This window comes from Galeopterus variegatus, unplaced genomic scaffold (genome assembly GCF_000696425.1).
Source record: "Galeopterus variegatus unplaced genomic scaffold, G_variegatus-3.0.2 Scaffold2281, whole genome shotgun sequence".
In the NCBI taxonomy this organism is placed as follows: Eukaryota; Metazoa; Chordata; class Mammalia; order Dermoptera; family Cynocephalidae; genus Galeopterus; species Galeopterus variegatus.
Window position 1 is genome coordinate 63,294 of NW_007728392.1, and position 21,329 is coordinate 84,622.

Genomic DNA, 21,329 nt, shown 5'->3' on the forward strand with positions numbered 1-21,329 from the left:
GTATCTCTTCCATCTGAAGTAGTAGGCTTTCATCTATGGATCCAATTTCTCCTAACAAAGAAGAGCAGGTAAACGAGTAGTAGAGGGCAAGGAGATATCTTTTAAGGATGTCACCCGAAAAATGTACCATTTCCATTTAACATTCCTTTGCATAGAATTTAGTCATTATTACCACACCTAGTTGTAAGAGAAGCTAAGAAATATAATCTCTAGTATGGGTAGCTACACACATATTCTGGTACTACAAGGATGAACTAAAGACTCGATACTAGTGAAAATTATGGTGTCCACCTGTAATAAGCAATAGACTCCTGCAAAGAAGTAATTCCAGAGTGTTATTCACTAGGATTCATACAACTGTGGGTGAGATCAGGTTTTGATGAAATTCTCCAATTAACTTCATGCCAAATTGCATTTATGGTTAGATTAACATAGCATAAATTATGCCTTTACATTGTATCTCTTTATTGCATACCTAAGTCCTGGTTTCAGCCCAATAATCATTCCCTAGGTTTCCACATGTGGCACTATAGATCTTGTCCATCAAGACCAATGGAGGCTTTTGCTCTGTCTTCACACTTGGCAACCACAGATGAGTGAGCTGTAGGACTGAGAGTTAGAACAAGGAATAAGTTAAATTGAAGCAAGAATTAGTTACTCAAAGGAAAGGACAAAATTAAGTGAGTAGTAAGTGCAAGACTCTGTAACTACGTTTTTTTTTTTTAAATGTGATCTTATTTAATCCTTACAACCATTAATCTCTAGTTTAGAAATGAGCAAACTTAGGCTCACAGGCACTCATACTTTCTTCCAAGAAGATCACATGAATTTGGCCATATCAGCAATATGATGTAACTAGTGCTTATTTTTTCCTTGTTCTCTGCTGGGGCCCAGGAGTGCAGGGCTCTCGTGCTGCCCTCCAGCAGTCTAAAGCTTCTATTGCAGGCAGCCATCCAGACCCACCATCTGGAGATTTCCTTCTGCTGCCTCATTCCCACTTACTCCTTCTGTCCTCCTTCTCTTCCTCCAGTGACCTTCCCTGTGTGTCTCTTGATGAGGGTCAAGAGGAGAAATCCTGTCTTTTCTTGGGTAACTTCCACAAGAAGGTATGAGGGTATTTGGCACTCTCAGCCAAACACAGGTTTGAAAAAAGATATTTGCTTTTCTTTCTTAACTCCAGGCTACATCATCTATATTCTTGCCCACCAATAAAGAGGAGCAAATCCAAAACAGAAAAGCAGAAAATTCCCTCCTCTATGGACAAATAGACGTAATTTTGGCTCATGAGTTTTATTCACTCACTCACTTCTTTTTTCATTTGTTCATGTATTCATATGTAGGTTTTGTTTGTTTAATTTATCATTCCCAACCAATTCTCTATGGATTTAGAAACCATATATCACTTCTAAACTCAGAACTTAATAGAGTATGAGGTACATAGTAGATGCACAATAAATATTTGTTAAATGAAGTTATTCAACAACTATTGTGGTCCAGAAACTATACCAAGCTCCAGGAGTGCAAGAGTAAACTTTATATAATGTGTCTTCTCATGGATTTTATGTCCTGAAAGAGGATACAAGCAACTAAACACATAATTCAAGGAAGTATGGCAAATGCTACAACAAGATAAGCCCCTAAAACTATGGATGAATGCATATCGAAAAGAACATAACTTTCTTGTGCCTTGGGGAAGTCTTTCAAGAAGATCAGTTTAAACTTAGCCCTCAGGAATCACTAGGAGTTGGCTAGGCAAGGTGTGGTATAAGTTGGAGAGAAAGGTAGCATAATATGTGTAAAGAAGATCATAGGTGGGTTTTATTTGGGGGTGGAGCAGCCAGACTTTTTCCAGACAAAGAGAATCAGTGTGGAAAATCCTTGAGGTTAGATAGAACATTGAATTTTCTGAGGAATAAACAGTATGCTGGGAGTGAGGTTGTTGCTTTTTGTGGCTTTACCCCCCATGGATTTGTCACCCTACTTCCTCTGGGTGACAGAGATGCAAAGGATGACTCAAAGCCCATCTCTTCTGAGCAGTGAGAGTCCCTGAAGTGGTTAATCTTCCCGGGGCTCTCCAGCAAGAGGAATGCATGGGAAATTAACCCCGAATTGGGGTTCTCTTCCTGCATTTATTTTCCAGACCAGGAAGTTACAGGAAGAGAACATAGGTGGGGTTATAGTTTAACAATATAGCCTGGTAACTCTCAGTGAAACAAGTCAGATGACATTCCCTTAGACAATTAAGTAATCCATTAACAAAGGTTGATCTTAGCAAATGTTCCTTCTTCCCCAGCAATTTTCCAGTATCTTTATATAACAATCAGTAACTAGTCTGTCCTTGAGCCAGCAACCTTGCTGTGCCACAATTCTTTATCTTACACCAGAGACTTTATACCCTGAGGAAAGTTTCCAGTCCTGTGCAAGGTCAATATTTGAAACTGCAAGGCTTTGGAAAACCAGGCCCTGTGAAGTACATATGCTTTATAGTGTATTCCACATGAGGTGGGCTTAGAAACATTAGATCATGGTTCACTTCAATTAAATAAAAATTTTTTCAATGACACTTGTTGAAGCATGGTAATGCAATTTTCATTCAGGGCAATCAGAGCGGTGGAGAGATTGGGCTCAACTCCAAATACAACATGGGCAAGTATGAATTTATAGCCAAGGAGTATGGTGGGGGTCAGTGGATGGAAAATTACCAAGAGATATGTTACACTTTCCTCTGTGTAACTGAGATGGAAAAAAGAGAAAGAAAGAATTCACTCAAAGTACCATCAATGAGGCACGGAGGGACTGCCGCCCATCAGGGGAGCAGCAGCCCTGACTCAAAATCAGCCTTTCTTTTTATTGACAAGAAAAGGAAGTTTCCCACAAGAAAAATCAGTTGATTCAATCATCAAAGAAGGACAAAAACAGGCAGTGTAAAACTCGTAACAGCAGTAAATTATCAATGTGACACTCCAGAATGTAATTTGTAAAAAGCTAGGTCAATTCACCAACAAACAGCTTGTCCTTAGTAAACATTTTTTTGTACATACTTCCTACAGTGATTTCTTTAGCATATTTAAACAGCATTCAAGCAGTTCTCTTAACATATCTAAAGAAGAATCAGTAGGTTAAATAGTCAATAGTCATTCAAGCCAGAATCAAACCAGCAACCTAAAACAGTCAAAGTACACAATCCCATCCCTAAACAGTGATTAGAATTGATTAGATGGCTTTTGTGAAACTTATCTGTGGACTTTTGTCCCCTACTCAAGAGCCATTTGGCTCATTCATGCATTACCTAAAAATCCTATTCTAAGATCAAAGGAGAATCAAGATTTCTAACCCACTACAGAGATAACATCAGGAGTAAGAGGGGGATTCTGGCTAAACCGGACATAGCAAGATTCTGGCTAAGAGCTAGCCAGGGTGAGCAGACATCACATGGGGGATGGTGAAGGATGAGGACCCCAAGTAGATATCTAAGCTAATCAGATATCAAGGGTAGGTGTCTAAAATAGCTATTTTCTTGCATTATATTCCTAAATCACAAAAATGTATTGATGTCTAAATAATGGGTCATCGAAGCATAAGAGAGGTGGAAAACAAGAACAGAAACACTCAAACTAAGGATGCTATTCTGAATGTAAATATAAACAGGGTTCCCATGTGAATACAAAGGATGACTCTGTACGTGCTAAAGAATGAATGTGATATTTTTGTAGAAGTCCCTTGGAAAAGAAAAAGGTTATGAGAAACAAACATGTGAATAAGTTAATCAATTTGTTTACTTATTTGTTCCTAGTGTATTATCTGTTGTTAAGTTTTGGGTTTTTTTTTTAAATAGTGGCACAATTCTATCAATTTTTTTGTATGTTTGAAAAAAGAGCAGCGATTTTCCTTATTAAACATTTTTTTTCAAACTAATTCAAAATCTGTATATAATATAACAAAATTGGGATATTTATTGTTATAGGTAGGCTAGACACCAAATCTACAGTGGCATTTTTCAGATTTGGTATCCAGTACAATACTGAACACAGGACTCGTTGAGTTATAGACCCGTTTCCCCTCCAAATGGTGCTCAGACGCTTGGATTATTTTTTATTTTTTAATAGTTTTTCATCATTCTCTTGGTTTATGACACTTACTTCTCTTGCCTTTCTTTGCTGTTATCAATGTGCCTGCTTACAGTACTTCTTTTTCCTATCACTTGTAATTTTATGTGAGTGGCCTAAGAAACTAGATATCCAGCCTTATTAAAATTTTCTGTAAAATTAAAGCAAATGGGCTTTGACTTAAAGTGCACAAACAGGTTTTCATACATTAAGTGGAAGAAAGTTAACTTATAGACTTTGAAATGTCAAGAATTGTAATTTAGAGTATTTACATATGCATGAACTATGTTCTTGGAATATGTACTTGCTGGCTTTCCTCTGTGAGCTTTTTCTACATAGTTGAGATTTGGATAGGTGAGTTGTTACTGCGTGTGCTCTGGTTTTTATCTTTACTGTAACACAGTAAGAATCCATGTTAGATATAATTTTCTGAAATCCACTTTGCTCAGCCATAATTGAAGATGCTGACATCCTTTAATTCCTTCAAGAAAATTTCCCTCTATTGGGCACAAAGACTGTGGGAAAACTCAGCTCATTGATGACTGGTTGCTAATGCCTAACTGATCTCAGCCCACAGGCAAAAAGAAGTTGAAAATATTATCTTTTACATTGTCAGTTGTATAGGGCCTACTCTGCTTCTCCAGCAGCATGGTATTAAGTTTGGTTTGATAATCAAAAGTATGAAATACAGTAGACTTAACATAGTAGCATGTTAACTTTAAGGAAGTCCACAAGACAGATAATAACACAATACACAGCAACAGCCAAGCTGAGGGCTTTTGACTCAATTTATATCACAAGATATGGGGCCTACTGTGCACGGACCATTTCAATTTAGGTAAGCCTTCAAATCTGAAGTATTTTCAGTTAAGTACTTATGCAGCATCCTCAGAGAAATGAGTAATTACTCATTACTCAATATAAAATCTTAACAAGGAGGTATGACTGCTTTGTCTAGTATACTATCCTCATCTGGACTTTCAATTTACTTGGATTTCCTATAAATTTATTCCTATAAATTCTTTGAGTTACTTGTGTAAAGACCCTCCAATCAAGTGTTAAACAATCAGGCATCCTTAAGTCTGAAAGTAAGGTCATAAACTGGCTATTGATTTTTTCTTTTTGGTCAACATAGGCCTACTGAAACTGGTTCTTTAGAATAAATCGAACTACCTAAATAATCAAAAAAATCCAGAAGTTTTTAAGGGCAATGAAAAGTCAAAAATTATTATCTGTTTTCTATACTACTAGATAAAAATAACACTTAATTTTTAAAAGTTGTCATTGAGAAACAATAAGCCAAATATAATAGCAAATTTTATGTGGAACTGGTGCATATGAGAGTGGTGGGATAGCACTCAATGCATGTAAGTATATACTATTAGTAGTAGTTTTGTCATTGTTATTTTTAACTTTTCAAAATGTTCTACAATGACATAGTAGGATAGCCAAGGACTGTATTCCATCATGGGGCCAATAAATTGACATTGAAGGGTTCTGTCACTCACATTTCTTGAATCAGATCTTTAACAAAAATGAAGGACACATCCAGATAACATTTTGTGAGAGCAGGAAAGAATTTCCTGAGTACATATCACTAAAACAGATTTATGCAAATTTCATCGATTAGCTGGCAAAGCTAACAAGGCGTGATGGCCTCTGTAATCCTCATTTCATTCCTTCTACTCAAGCTTTGTGTGGTTTTGAGGTTAAGCAACAAAAATCACACCTCACTCAAGGCCTATTTGAATTTGCATGCATTGGGGTCTTGTACTTTGTATGTGTTTTTATTCTTCATTTCATTTTTTGAGAAATTTACTTTCAGAACATTTTACAAAACTATAATTCTGCAGCAAAGTGAAAATGAACAGGTCTTTCACCACTGATGGTTTCAAAAGCACTACTGAAGAATTAAGAACTCAGGGTGGTGGCTCTTTCTGTATTAAAGGTTCCATCAATGCTTCACGTGGTTTGATCATTAAATCTGTATTCTTATCAAGCGTGATTTACAGATCTTGTCTCATTTGCAGAGTAAAGTTGACAGATGACAGATGAATCCTGAGCCAGCTTAGGATATTAGCTCCAAACATTTATCTTATCAGCCATACTCAGATGATTCATCATTTGATATTCCCTGGGAAAGGGTGGGGGTCCTTATCACAGGCTTTTAATTATATTTTTATAGTATAAGACAGTTGAATCTTAGGAGTTCTAGATCACATAACTTCCAGAATGAAAGAAGAAGGCAGTTCTGTTATACTTCTATTAAAAATGCTCAAATGATGTAAGTCACATTTATACATGGATATTCTCACTAGACATATGCCAGATAAATATCCAACATTCAGAAATGGATTTTTTTAATGACATTTTAAAATAGTTCCCAGAGTGGCAAAGGAAAGAACAGTTTTGGGACCTTCACATGTCCGAAAATAACACAATAAAATTATTTAAATAATTTTTAAACTGTAGCTATTTGAGACACTTCATAACATAGATATTTACTAAACAAAGAAATGAGCATTTTTCCCAAGTTATAATTAATATATATTAAGTGAGATATATATGAGGGTACTTCAAAAAGTTCACAGAAAGAGTTGTATAATATTTTAATTCCATTTTTCCACAAATTTTTTGAAGTACCCTCTTATAGTGAAGTGGTAGATCACAAACTGCTCATCTCATCCAGAACCTGTAACAAATGCTTAGTAGAGTGCCTAGTAGAGTGACTACTTTGGGTAGCTCTGTGCTACAGTACTCTACTTATGAAAAACTGAATTCTTTACTTAATATTCCTTAATTATTTTTAAATCCACGTGCATTGTTCATGATAAAACATGTGGTATAGATGTACTGAAGGGGGTAGTATGATGCAAACATACCAAACTTTTATGATATAAGATAAAAATACGCTAAGTGTTTATGCTAAATTTGACATTTTTGTCATCTTAAAAACAGATCTCCTGAATAAGAATCAATGTAAAATCAGTTTTGACTAGATAACATTACTTTGATTCTCAAAATTTCATTTTTCTAAGTTGCATGAGCTGCTAAAGAAATAAGAAAGGCATATCAAATCCCTGTGTTTTAAATGAATTAGCATTCTAACAGAACTTTCCTCAAATGAAGTTATTTTTAATTGGATATTAAGCCTCTTGTAAATCACGTAGTATGGGACGTTATAGACTAAATGAAACTATAGAAGCAAAAAGCAGGAATTTAAAATGAGCATTAGTGGGACACATCTGATCTATTCTTTTATTCCTGAATGGATGCATTTAACTGGCTAATACTGGTGCCTTCCTTTTTTTATCCGCCTGTCATATTTTTTTATTTATTCTTTAAATATTAATTTACTTTTTATTTGCGTTTAGTAAACAATATCTCTGTCTTGCTTTCCCAATTTCAGGTTTTGGTCCTATCCCGGGTTGTTCCACATTGCAGAAAGAATATGCCCCACATACATGTGCAAAATACACCAAAAGTCAATCCTCGTTTTGTATCCAGCAACATGTATTCTAAATCTGAAAGGATTCTGCTTAGTTGGATGAACACAAATTATGAGAATACTCGACATATTATATGGGGAAACTGTCAAAAAGGTGAGAAGTTATTTTTTCTTTGAATAAATTACTGCAAATTGTAGTGTGACAATGTGGAAGAAGCCATGTGACCATGATCAGAATCCATGCATTCTAGATCTGACTTCAGTATTTACTCTGTTCTGCAAAAACGATACCCCTTTAACATCTTCAAGATCAGTTTCCTTACATATAAAATGGAAGCAATAAAAGATATTTCTTTAATTTATTTGGAAGAAAAAATGATAAAAGATGCTGTAGAAATAAAAGATAGTCTTAATATCATTGGTGGTATTTTCAATATAAAAATAAAGTACAAAGTATTAGATGTAAATGACACTGTTCAAACTTTGTAAATAATTAGTTGAGATCAAGTGAAATTTGATCTTACAAATTACATGTTATACGAAGGTCATGTTGGAAATCACTAAGTGCAAAAATACTTTATGATTTTTCGGGGGGGTGAGGCAGGTAATATTAGGTGTATATACTGAGACATGTAGGTGTTTGCAGGATAAGTCTCTATAAATTTCTATTCCAAGAACTTTAAACTCTTTTTGAAAATTTTCAATTCCTAATATAGCCGGGGGGGGGGGTTTGTTTGTTTGTTTTTGTTTGTTTTGGTTTTTTGTCATCATAAGAATTGATTATGGTAAGAACAGTGTGCATGGTCATAGTTTCTTTAGCTTCAATCCAGCTCCCCTCTTCCAAGTACATACAAATCTGTTGTGTTCAGAGTAGGTCGCATTTTAACGTATGATTCATTTCTTATACCAAACCCTCAGAGTTTAATTCAAACGTTACAACTAAGGGAAAGATTAAGAATGTGGTTTAAAATTTGACCTTGAATTATAATTACTCTTAACCTGAAGGTGTTACTTTGGAGAACTTAGTGACATGAAGATTGAAAGAGATATATTGGTATTTGAGAATAGTAAACATAGAATACTTTATTATCTTCTAACTGACATGCTGAAAATATCAAGATTCATATGCCTTAAAAGCATACTTGCCCCATTTAAAACTTTAATGAACAAGGTGCAAATAAATAGTCACAAGGTGGGTTACCCAAACACACATAAGTAGTTTGATTATTGTGAATAACACTTTAGCCAGAGTGTTATAAAATATGTGTACTAGAAATTAATATAATACTTTGTTATAAAATTATTATGGTTCTACATTTACCAACAGAATGGGCTATACAAGTTAATTTCAAAAAGTTTTCCTCATTTTTTAGAATACATTATAGGCATTTAACCCTTTGCTGTTTTTTAACACACTGAGTCCCATACCTTTGCAAGGCCTTTGTACTTTCTGTTCCTTCTGCCTGGAGCATTATTTCCATGGATACCTTCATGGCTCGCTTTCTTATTTTATTCAAGTCCATGATCAAAAGTCACCTTATCTGAGAAGGTTTCTCAATACTCTCTCTAAAATAGTATGTGCTTCAGTCCTTCTCTTTCTTGCACTACATTTTTGCTCAGTAGCACTTTTTCAGCATAACATATGTACTTGTTTATTGTCTATCTCTTCCAGTAGAATATGATCTTCTTAATAGCAGGAATCTTATATATTTTGTACACGTCTGTGTTTCCAGAGCTTATAATTCTGCCTGGTAAATAACAGAGACCTCCAGTCTTAGTTTTGTGCTGCAATAGCAGAGTATCTGAGATTGGGTAATTTATAGAGAACAGAAATTTATTTCTCACAGTTCTTGAGGCTGAGAAGTCCAAGTTCCAGGCACCAGCAAGTTTGGTGTCTGATGAGGGCTGCTCTTAGTTTCTAAGATAGTGCCTTGTTGCTGCATCATCTGAGGGGGAGGAATGCTGTGCCCTCACAAGGCAAAAAGCAAAAGGGCAAAAGGGACAACCTCCCTCCATTAAGCTCTTTTATAATGTTATTAATCTATTCATGAGAGTGGAGCCCTCATGTCCCAAACCCCTCCCAAAAGCTCCACATCCCCACACTATTGCATTGGGGATTAAGTTTTCAACACATATATTTGTGGGGGAGACACATTCAGACTATATAGCAATGCCCAAATATTGGTTGAATGAATAAACGAATGAATGAATGAGTGAATAAAGAGACACATGAAATTTTTATACACTTTCTACCTTATTCCAGATAATTGTATTGTATTAGCTTACTAGTTTATACCTTCTGGGTCAAATGTCAGGTTGAATGGTTGATGTAGGAGAATGAGACATTTTCCCTGTTCAGCATGTACCCAAGTACAGGTATACAGGGTTAGTTTGTGTGTGTGTGGGGGGGTGGGAATGGTCCGTGAGGAGAAGCTCTAGGAAAGGTTTCACTTAGGTTAACCTGGGCTGAGACATAGTCATAACCAATGCCCCAGATTTTTACCTCCCATATTGAGATTTATTCTACTTACTCCCACTCCATTGGTAAAGTCTGAACATATTTACAACTTGATGCAGTGGTATTGTGGAGAGTAGATGTATAGGGCCTCACCCCAAACATAATGAATGAGAAACTCCTAGACTGGGGCCCAGTAATCTGTACTTTAAAAAGATCTCCAGGTGATTGTGATGCATGCTAAAGTATAAAAAAATAGACCAGAATACCACAGAAAGGGCTTTCATTAGTGTTTTTAAATGGTTCACAAACTGGTATTTGTTCAACAATTGCATTTCTTTTTTTTTTTTTTTTTTTTTTTAAAGATGACCGGTAAGGGGATCTCAACCCTTGGCTTGGTGTTGTCAGCACCACGCTCAGCCAGTGAGCAAACCGGCCATCCCTATATAGGATCCGAACCCGTGGCCTTGTTGTTATCAGCACCGCACTCTACCGAGTGAGCCACGGGCTGGCCTAACAATTGCATTTCTAAAGAAGTCCCCCTTTAAGCAATAATTCCTTTGATGCAATAATAACTGAGCATTTTACCAAATTAATGTCAGACGCCAAACCTGGTGGCTCCTTGATCTTGGACTTTCTAACCTCCAGCACTGTGAGAAGTAAAATTCTGTTATTTATAAATTACCAAGTCTCAGGTTTTCTGTTATAGCAGCACAAACTATCAGCTAAATGTTTAAGGAAGAAATCCTACAAAAATCTCTACAATCTCTTCTAGAAGATAGAAACAGAGGGAATACCTTTCAACTCATTCTATGAGGTCAGCATTACCCTAACACCACAACCAGACAAAGACATTAGAAGAAAAGAAAACTGCAGACCAATAATTCACATGACCAAAAATGCAAAAATCCTCAACAGAACATTAGCAAATCAAACCCAACAAAATATAAAAAAGAATTATTCATTGTGACCAACTGAGATTTATCCCAGATATGCAAAAGACTGGTTCAACATCCAAAAACCATTTAATGTACTCCATCACATCAACAGACTAAAGAAGAAAATTCACATAATCCTATCAATAGAGGCAGAAAAAAACACTTGACAAAATCCATCACCCATTCATGACAGCTATGTCTCAACTGTCAAGTTGAGGAACTTGATAAAGAACATCTACAAAAAAAAAAAAAAAAAAAAAAAAAAAACTAAAGTTATCATAGTTAATGGCAAGAAGCTAGAAGCTTCTTTTTTAAGATCAGGAATAAATCAAGGATGTCACCTTTCACCACTCCTTTTCAACATCATACTGACAGGCCTAGATACTGAAATAAGACAGAAAAAAAAAAAGATACATAGACTGGGAAAAAAGAAATAAAACTGTTTTTGTTTGCAGATGTTATGATTACCTGTGTAGAAAATAAAAATGAATTGACAAAAAACTTCTGGAGCTAATAAGCAATTGTAGCAAGTTTGCAAGATACAAGGTTGACATGCAAAAGTTATTCACCTTCCTAAATACCAACATTGAACAATAGAATTTGAAGTTAAAAACACAGTACCATTTACATTATCACTCTCCCACATGAAAGAGATGTAAATAAAATAAAATATGCATAAGATATATATAAGGAAAACCACAAAACTCTATTTATAAATGCGAAAGAACTAAATAAATAGAGACATATTCCAAGTTCATGGATAAGGAAACTCAATATTGTCAAGCTGTCAGTTCTTTCCACTTGATGTATAGATTCAACATAATCTCAGTCAAAATCCCAATGAGTTGTTTTATGGATGTCAACAAACTGATTCTAAAGTTTATGTGAAGAAACAAAAGACCAAGAATAGTCAACACACTATTGAAGGTGAATAGCTAAGCTGGAGGACTGACACTACCTGGCTTCAAAAATTGTTACAAAGCTACTCTAATCAAAACAGTGTGATATTGGTGAAAGAGTATACAAACAGACATTGGAACAGAATAGAGAGCTCAGAACTAGACCCACATAAATCTAGTCAACAAAGAGATAATACAGTGCAGTGGAGATAAGATAGTCTTTTCAGCAAATAGTGCTGGCACAAGTGGACATCCACATGCCAAATTAAACAAGCAAAAATAATCTAGACACAGACCTTACTTCCTTCACAAAAATTAACTCAAAATGTATCATAGACCCAAATGTAAAACACAGAACTAAAAAACTAAAAATCATAGAAGAAAATCTAGATTCCTTGGGTTTGGTGATGACTTCTTAGATACTACATTAAAGACATAATCCATGAAAAAAAATGATTGATAAGCTGGACTTCATTAAAATTAAAGACTTCTGCTTTGCAAAATACACTGTGAAGAAAATGAGAAGGCAAGTTACAGACTAGGAGAAAATATTTGGAAAAAAACATATATGATAAAGGACTGTTATACAAAATATATGAGCTCTTAAAACTCAACAATAAGAAACAAATGACCCTACTAAAAATTGGTCAAAGACCTTAAGAGACATCAAAGGAGATAAACAGATGGCACATAAGCATGTGAAAAACTACTCAACTCATAATGTTAGAGAAATGAAAATTAAAACAAGGAGATGCTACTACACTCCTACTAGAATGGCCAAAATCCAGAACACTGACAAAAGCAAATGCTGGTCAGGATGTGGAAAAACAGGAACTCTCATTCATTGCTGGTGGGTATACAAAATGGTATAGCTGTTTTAGAAGACAGATTGACAGTACCTTAGAAATCTCAACATACTTTTTCAATGTGACCTAGCAATTGCACTCCTTGGTATTTGACCAAAATAGTTGAAAACTTATGTCCACACAAGAACCTGCACATGGATGTTTATAGCAGCTTTATCCATAATTGCCAAACTTGGAAGCAACCAAGTTGTCCTCTAGCAGGTGAGCAGATAAACTGTGGTTCATCCAGACAACAAAATATTATTCAGAGCTAAAAAGAAATGAGCTATCAAGTCATAAAAAGACATATAAGAAACTTACAGGTATATTACTAAGTAAAAGAAGTGAGTGTGAAATGGCTACATATCATGCGGTTCCAGCCATATGACTTTCTGGAAAATGCAAAATCATGGACACAGTAAAAATATCACTGTATGCCAGGGGTTGGGGGGAGGGAGGGATGAATAGGTAGAGCACAGAGGATTTATATAACAGCAAAACTACTCTGTATAATTCTATAATGGTGAACACATGTCATTATACATTTATTAAAACACATAGATGTTTAACACCCAGATTGAACCCTAATGTAAACAAAAAACTTCTTAGAGTTGATTAACTATTTCAGCAAAGTTGCAGTATACAAAAACAAAACGCAAAAATTAATATCATTTTTATACTCCAACAGCGAACTAGCATAAAGAGAAATCAAGAAAGCCATTTATGATAGTCACCAAAAAAATAAAATAGCTAGCAATAAAGTTAAGCAAGGATGTGAAAGATCTCTACAATGAAAGCTACAAATCACTGTTGAAAGAAATTAAAGAAGACATAAAAAGATGGAAAAATATCCCATGCTCTTGGACTGGAAGAATCAACATTGTAACGATGTCCAGCTACCCAAAGTGATCTACTGATTCAATGTAATCCCCATCAAAATACCAATGACATGCTTCACAGTAATAGACAAAACGATCCGAACATTCATATGGAACAGCAAAAGACCCTGAAGAGCCAAAGTATTCCTGAGGAAAAAAAAAAGTAAAGCCTGAGGCATAACACTACCTGACTTCATACTATACTAAGAAGCTATAGAAACTGAAACAGCATGATGCTGGCATAAAAACAGACACTAGGACCAGGGGAATAGAATAGAGAACCCAGAATTCAACCCATATACTTAGAGCTAACCGATATTTGAGAAGGGCAACAAGAGCATACATTGCGGAAAGGATTGCCTCTAGAGTAAGTAGTGCTGGGAAAACCGGACATCCATATGCAGAAGAATGAAACTAGACCTGTACCTCTCACCATATACCAAAGTCAACTCAAGATGGATTAAAGAGTTAAATACACCTCCTGAAACTATGCAACTCCTAAAAGAAAACATAGGGGAAACACTTCAGGAAGTAGGACTGGGCAAGGACTTTATGAATAAGACCCCAAAAGCACAGGCCATGAAAGGAAAAATAAACAAATGGGATTATGTCTAACTAACAACCTTCTGCACAGCAAAGGAAACTATCAACAGAGTGAAAAGACAACCATATTTGCAAAATATTCATCTGACAAAGGATTAATATCCAGAATTTACAAGGAACTTAAAGCTCTTAACAATAAAAAGACAAGTAACCCAATTAAAAAATGGGCAAAGGAGCTGAATAGGTATTTCTCAAAGGAAGATATACAAATGTCCAACAGACACATGAAAAATGTGCTCAGCATCACTCCGCATCCAGGAAATGCAAATCAAAACCACACTGGGATATCATCTCACCCCAGTTAGACTGGCTATTATCAAAAAAACAGAACAACAAATGCTGGCAAGGATGTAGAGAAAGGGGAACCCTCCAACCCTGTCGGCGGGATTGTAAAATGGTGCCGCTATTATGGAAAATGGTATGGAGTTTCCTCAAACAAGTACAGATTGAATTGCCATATGACCCAGCCATCCCACTGCTAGTTGTGTATCCAAGGGAATGGAAAACATCATATTGAAGGGACACTTGTACTTCCATGTTTATTGCTGCTCTATTTACAATAGCCAAGAGTTGGAACCAACTTAAATGACTATCATCAAATGAGTGGATAATTAAAATGTGGTATATTTATACAATGGAATACTACTCTGCCATAAAAAGAATGAAATACTACCATTCGCAGCAACATGGATGAACTTGGGGAAAATTATGTTAAGTGAAATAAGCCAGGAACAGAAAGAGAAATACTGTGCATCCTCACTTATATGTGGGCGCTAAGAAATAAATAAATAAACAAATAAAAAAAGAAAAAATATACAAGAATCACAATAATATGTTTAACTTTTTAGAGAAGAGAACAGAGCTGAGGTTGTTGAGAGTGGGAAAGGGAAAAAGGGAGGGGTAAAAGGGAGGTATTAGTAAAGGGCCACAAAAATTGGTTACTTTGTATAATAAGGAATATACTAAATATCCTGATTTGAACAGCACATATTACATACTGGTATTGATATTCAATGCTGTACCCCACAGATATGTACAACCTACTATGTTCCAATAAAAATATATATAAATAAACTATGAACTTTGGGTGATAATGATTTGACAATATAGTTTCATCAGTTGTAACAAGTGCACAACTGTAGTGCAGCAGGTTGATGGTGGGGGACGGTGTGCACTTGTGGTAACTGTCTGTACCTTCTGATCAACTTTGCTGTGAACCTAAAAGTGCTGTAATAATAAAGTCTATTAAAAAGCAATTTATATAAATACAAATTTTTAAAAATCAAAGCAAAAAAAAAAATAAAATAAAATAACAATTACATGGTCAGACTCATTAGGTAGTAAGTCCAATAAGTCTAATTCCATTGCTTGAGTGACCTATAAACTCTGAAAGTTCTTCAGAAAAATCATAAACTTCACTAAATCATAATTTCTCTAAAATTATTTGCCTTTTAAATAAAGATTGGTCTTAATTTCAAGTCTCAAATCATGTTGGATAAAACTCATCTTTTCTAATAATATCAAATATAGCATATGTCTGTAAGTTCCACAGCGGGCATTAAACTCTGCAGGAGCACACTGAAGGTGTTAAATAAATATCTCTTAAATAAATCAGTGGCTAAATAGATGGTTACATAGATGAAGCCAAAAAAAGTTGAACAGATATTCAAGTATTTAAAACTAGATAAAAATCTGAACATCTGACAGTTAACAGAGACAAACCAACAGCTTATAATTTTATTAGCTATTATACTTTTACCCTTGAGGACGTAATTACCCCATAAATAGTTTTTTTTTTTAACAGATTTCTTTCGTGTTGATGCACTGATGTTCACTGTTATCCTGACTTTGTTCTGCTCTTCTCCGATTGCCCATTCTCTATTTTCCTCCTCTGTTACGATTTTCTTCATTAATTACATTATATAGCATTCTTTTTTCCCAAAATTACTTTTCTCAATATTGCTATTTACCTAGGAGTCTTATTTCTCTTACTATTGTCTTGTTTCTCAATTTTCTTCAGTACTCTTCCTTTACATGCTCTTCACCTCTCCTCCAACTCCCTTTTTATTTTTTCTCTTCACAAAGTGGAGAAAAAGAATGAACTCTTAAATTTTAATTATAGGTGTTTCTAGAAAATTCTACACACTGTGGCTTGTGCTTTAAAAATGCAAGCTTTTTGAGCATTAGAGTTGTTTATATTCTAATATAGATGTTTCTTCTACTCTCTGATATACCAACTTGCTTTTTCCTCAGATTTCTTCTCTCAACTTCGTACAGTATTCCAAGAATTCAGATTTTCTTTCTAGCTCTCAAGCAGCTCCTTAGCATTCTCTGTTAAGGGTGTCTTTCCTTGTTTACATTAAGATTTCTTGCTTCTGTTTTTTTCTCCAAACCTCCATACCTTGGCCATCTATAATCTCTTGTGGTTTCAGTTACTTTTCTGATGACTCCCAGCTCCATATCTCTACCTCAGACCTACCTTCTCAGCTCCAGTCATGTATGTCCTATTCTTTGTGCATACCTTCACTGAAATGTATAAGCACCTCAGATTTCACTGGTAAAAAGTCTGGGCATCCCTCATTCTCACATGTAATTAACCACCAGCCATCAGTTTATTTTTATTGTACCTCTAAATTATCTTTTAAATTCACCTACTCTTCTCTAGCCTCACTTCTGTTCTTCCAATTTATATTATGTGTATCTTTCTCCCTTTCATGATATTTATCATATCCAGTCTTGCCACTTACCCATCCATTGCCCACAGAGCTGCACATGGTTCCTTTTAAAACACGAATTTGATCATGCCTAAATCCTTTAGTGGTCTTTTATTCACCTCAGTATCTGCCACCCATTACCTCCATAACTCTATGCACTTACTTTTACACATGACACTGCAGCCCTTCTTCTTTTTCCCATTTAAACTTTGTAATACCTTTTTCTTTAGCTGGAATCACATTCTATTGTCTCTTTGTCTTGATAATTAAGTCTTATCATAGATGTTACCTCTTCCAGGAAACCAACCTATAGCCTCCCCCAAACTGGGTGGCGTCCATGTCCTTTGTCCTGCTATAACATACTTTATGTAAGGCTATTACAGCGTTTGTCATATGGTTTTCCTTTTTTTCCCCTCTGTTTCTGTCCTTTTTCCCCCTCTGTTTCTGTCTCCCAGAAGAATTTAAGTTATTTGTCTTAGTGACTTATCTTACCATTAGCAACAATAAAAAATTTCATAATGGCAAAGGATGGAATATTTACTAAGTGTTTGGTTCTGTGGTAAGCACTTTACCTATATTTTTTATCACAACACTTGGGACATTGTTGTCAAATAAACTTGTGTAGGGCATTTTCATTTCTAACATTATGAGGATAATAAAAATCAAAAAAGTTCATATTGTTTGGTAAGGTACTGCACCACCACAGTGTCTGAGCAATGAGAACCTATTGCTAGAAAATCATAGAATTTTACATACTATGTGCTATGCTAACCAAGCTATAGGGTCTGTCAGAGACTCAGACAGGCCAAATTGGAAGGTGGCATGACCATGATAAAATCTATTATTCATTTATTTTGAAGGTATCTATATATGGATGGAGGGACAGGATACAATTATAGACAAGGTTAGCTTTTTAAAATAAGCTGATATTTAAAATATGGTTTATATGTAAAAATAGCTAACAGACATAAAATAGGAATGATTATTACTTTTACTAGAGCCATTCCCATAGCATCCCTATACATTTAAAATATGACTTTTCTCACAAAAAATGATTTATCACAGATATTTTAAGAAGAATAACTTTGCCTAATAAAACATAAATCTGTATTTTCCAGTGTGGAGATAGAGACTAAATAACTCTCTGAACTTTTCTTTATAATTTGAACAAATCCCTCTCTCTCCTCTCAAGTTCTTTGTTTTGACATTGGCTGTGTAGTACGCTGGCTATTTCATTTTATGCATTTTCTTAAAATACATTTAAATATATTCTAATTAAAGGCTCAGATGTTTTGGTGAGATGCCAGTTGGACACACCATGCATTGAATTACAAAGTCAAATTATCAGCTAGCTCAGAATTTTTGTTCAGTGAATAATTTAAAGCAGTATGGAATAGCAATAAAATTAATTTGGTATGAACCAATTCTGCATGGCCGAAAACCAGAAACGACATAAGTAACAAGCCCCAAATCAAGTCTGTGGTCTCTTCCTTATTTTAGAGCATAACCACGCAGAACCTTTAGAAAAATTACTAAAGGCATTTACAGAACAGAAATGAAAGGACTCACTAATATGTAGCATTAATATAATTATTGGAAGACAGCTTAAGAAATACACCTAAATAGTTATCGTTTTTGTGGTGAGAACACTTAACATATATAAAATTTTGCCTGCCATTTTTTTTAAATTAAAAATAGAAAAAACCTATGATGTACTTGTGCATTAACCCAATTTTTTAAAAAAAAATAAAAATAGAAAAAATCTATGATGTACTTGTGCATTAACCCAACACTTCCTGTTATTTAAAATGTACCTGCTTGCCTTAGTAGGTGCTAATGTGAGAATTAGTGCAAAACTGAAACCTAAAACAACTTAATTTAAAAGTAATAATTTAATTTAAAATGTTCACCACAGAGCTCAGGCATCGAGTCATACGAGAATCTTTTTAAAATACAATTTCTAGATTTAACCCAGGATGGCCTTACCAGAACTTCTGGGATTATAAACTGATAATCTCCTCTTTAACAAGTTTTCTTTGTTTTTATTCTTATAGCACTTATAGTATTGTTTTTATCTTATATTTTCCAGGTAAGTGTTTTATTCTAGGTTTCCTGTTTTTTCTGATAGAGGAGGGCACAGAGATTAACTGACTTATTTTTCTACACCCTGAAGGAGCTCACATAGCTTCTCACATATAGGTTTTAATATGTTCAAGGAGAAGATGCTAATAAATATCAGGAAAAGAATAAATACTTTGTACTTCAAAAGGCTTTTTAATCAGAAGAAAGAGTTGGAGGAGAAAATTAGAAGGCATAGGGACTTAAAGTTGGACAGCATCACTTACCCCAACAAACCATAAGTGAAGCTAAAACTATTATACCAATGAATTTAACGCAAGTGAGAGATGGCGAGATAATGATATAGCAGTATTTTTGGTAGGTGTAGGTACTGCTTGTTCCTTAGAATGAACTTATTTGTGACCAAGAGTTTCTGAGTTTGAGTTTTCTGTCATTCAAATTGGTCCTTCTAAACAGCTGTATCTGAGTATGCAGCTATAACCCCAGTTGCTTCTAAGCAAAGATACATTCTGGTCCTCAATATTTCTGCTGAAAAGGATGACTCTATAGAGTTTTCTTCCCTATGGCCTATAGGGAATTAGATTTCCACTTTTTTGTCCGAAGTATGGTGTAGCCTTGGTTCATTTAATAAGGGTACTGATAAGGACCTTTCATTCAATGGAAAATTTAAATCTTTTCTCACACAATTCTCTTTCTAATAAGAAATAATAATAATTTTCCCATCCTGCTATGAAATTTGGAAAATGAGTACAGGCTAAAGGAGATTATGAACAACAAAACTACTAGGAACATTAGTGATTAACTGAGGATAAGGGAGGTATATTTAACAAGGGAGAAGATAAAGCTGCCACATCTGGGGGAAAAGTGGTTCTCAAACTTTAATGTGCACACGAATCCAAAGGTAACTATAGAATTATTATTTTTTTTTCTTAAAAGATGACCAATAAGGGGATCTTAACCCTTGACTTGGTGTTGTCAGCACCACACTCACCCAGTGAGCTAACCGGCCACCCCCATATGGGATCCGAACCCGTGGCCCTGGTGCTATCAGCGCCACACTCTCCCGAGTGAGCCACGGGCCAGCCCAACAAATACCAATTTAAAAATTATACACATGAAAATATCCACAAATATAGAGGAAATTAAAAGAATCCAAAGAAACCACATTGCCCATGCCCAAGAAAATACATTTGAAAAATTAAAAGGGATACTTTTCCTAGAGGAATGTAATTTACAAAAACTGACACCAGAAGAGAGAGAAAATCTAAGCAAACCAATTACCATACGAGAAATAAAGCAACTTGTTAAAAGACTTTAGCTTTGCCTGATCTCCTACCCTCCCAATATCTTGCTTGAAAGAAAGGAACAGGTCTAGATATTTTCAGAGGAAAAATTTTCCAAGTCTTTAATAAACAGATTACTACAATGCTATTTAAATGGTTCCAGAACTTAGACACAGAAGAAATACTTCCAAGTTATTTTTATAAGTCTAACATAATATCAACATCAAAAACTGACAAAAATACCACACAAAAAATACTACACAACAATCTCAGGTGTGAATATCAATGGAAAAAAGCTAAATAAAATATTAGCAAATAAAATCTAGTCACTTAACAGAGAAATACAACATAAACTAATTAGATATATTTTAGGAATTCAAAGATATTTTAATATTAGAAATCATCCATCAAAAGAGGAAAAGCTACCTCAGAGGTACTGACATGGTATTTAAGATTGTTATAAAAACAGCTGGAACACTATTCACAACTGGAGAAAGTATAAATTTGTATACTCACTTTGAGAAACTGTTTCACAGTACCTACAAAATGGAACATATGCATACCTTATTATGTCTTAGGTATATGTCCCACAGAAATGCATGCTTATGTTCATCAGACATAGAGCCACACAGAAACGTCTAGAAAGGTAGGTATGAGGTCAAAGTTACTGAGAGGGGTTTGGGAGTTGTTTGATGAAGGCCAAGGACAAATTCTAGGGTGAATATAAAGAGTTGTAGTTGGACAGGATAATTCTGTGAAGGAGCAATAAAGAAAAAATACAGAGTAATAGAAGGAGGGAGGGAACAGAAAGGTACTTCCATAGATGTCAAGTTAAGAGAGAATGTATCAACACTATTTTTATGTTATTTTCTTTAGTGGGGCACTTATAAGTATGTTTGGTAACATTTATCTTTTATTTTATATAACATTTAAAGGTGTCTCTCATTTCTAAGTAAAATTTAAAATGCTTATTTTATAATACTTTGCTAAAGCAAACAGTATTCTGCACACATTTAGAACATGACCTTTTATTAATGTTATCTATTTTAAAACTAATATGGTGTTCAAGTTTTAAGTTTAC

At 34.8% G+C, this 21,329-nt stretch overlaps 1 protein-coding gene across 1 annotated transcript in view; it reads left to right on the forward strand.

Annotated features, from left to right (window-relative positions):
* Positions 1 to 21,329, forward strand: part of CHDC2 (calponin homology domain containing 2) — a gene marked incomplete at its 5' end in the record, with an annotated part of 166,118 nt that overhangs the window by 61,740 nt on the left and 83,049 nt on the right. Inside the window, 1 exon segment of the mRNA XM_008581149.1 lies at positions 7,516 to 7,708. Coding sequence (XP_008579371.1) covers positions 7,516 to 7,708 — 193 coding nt within the window.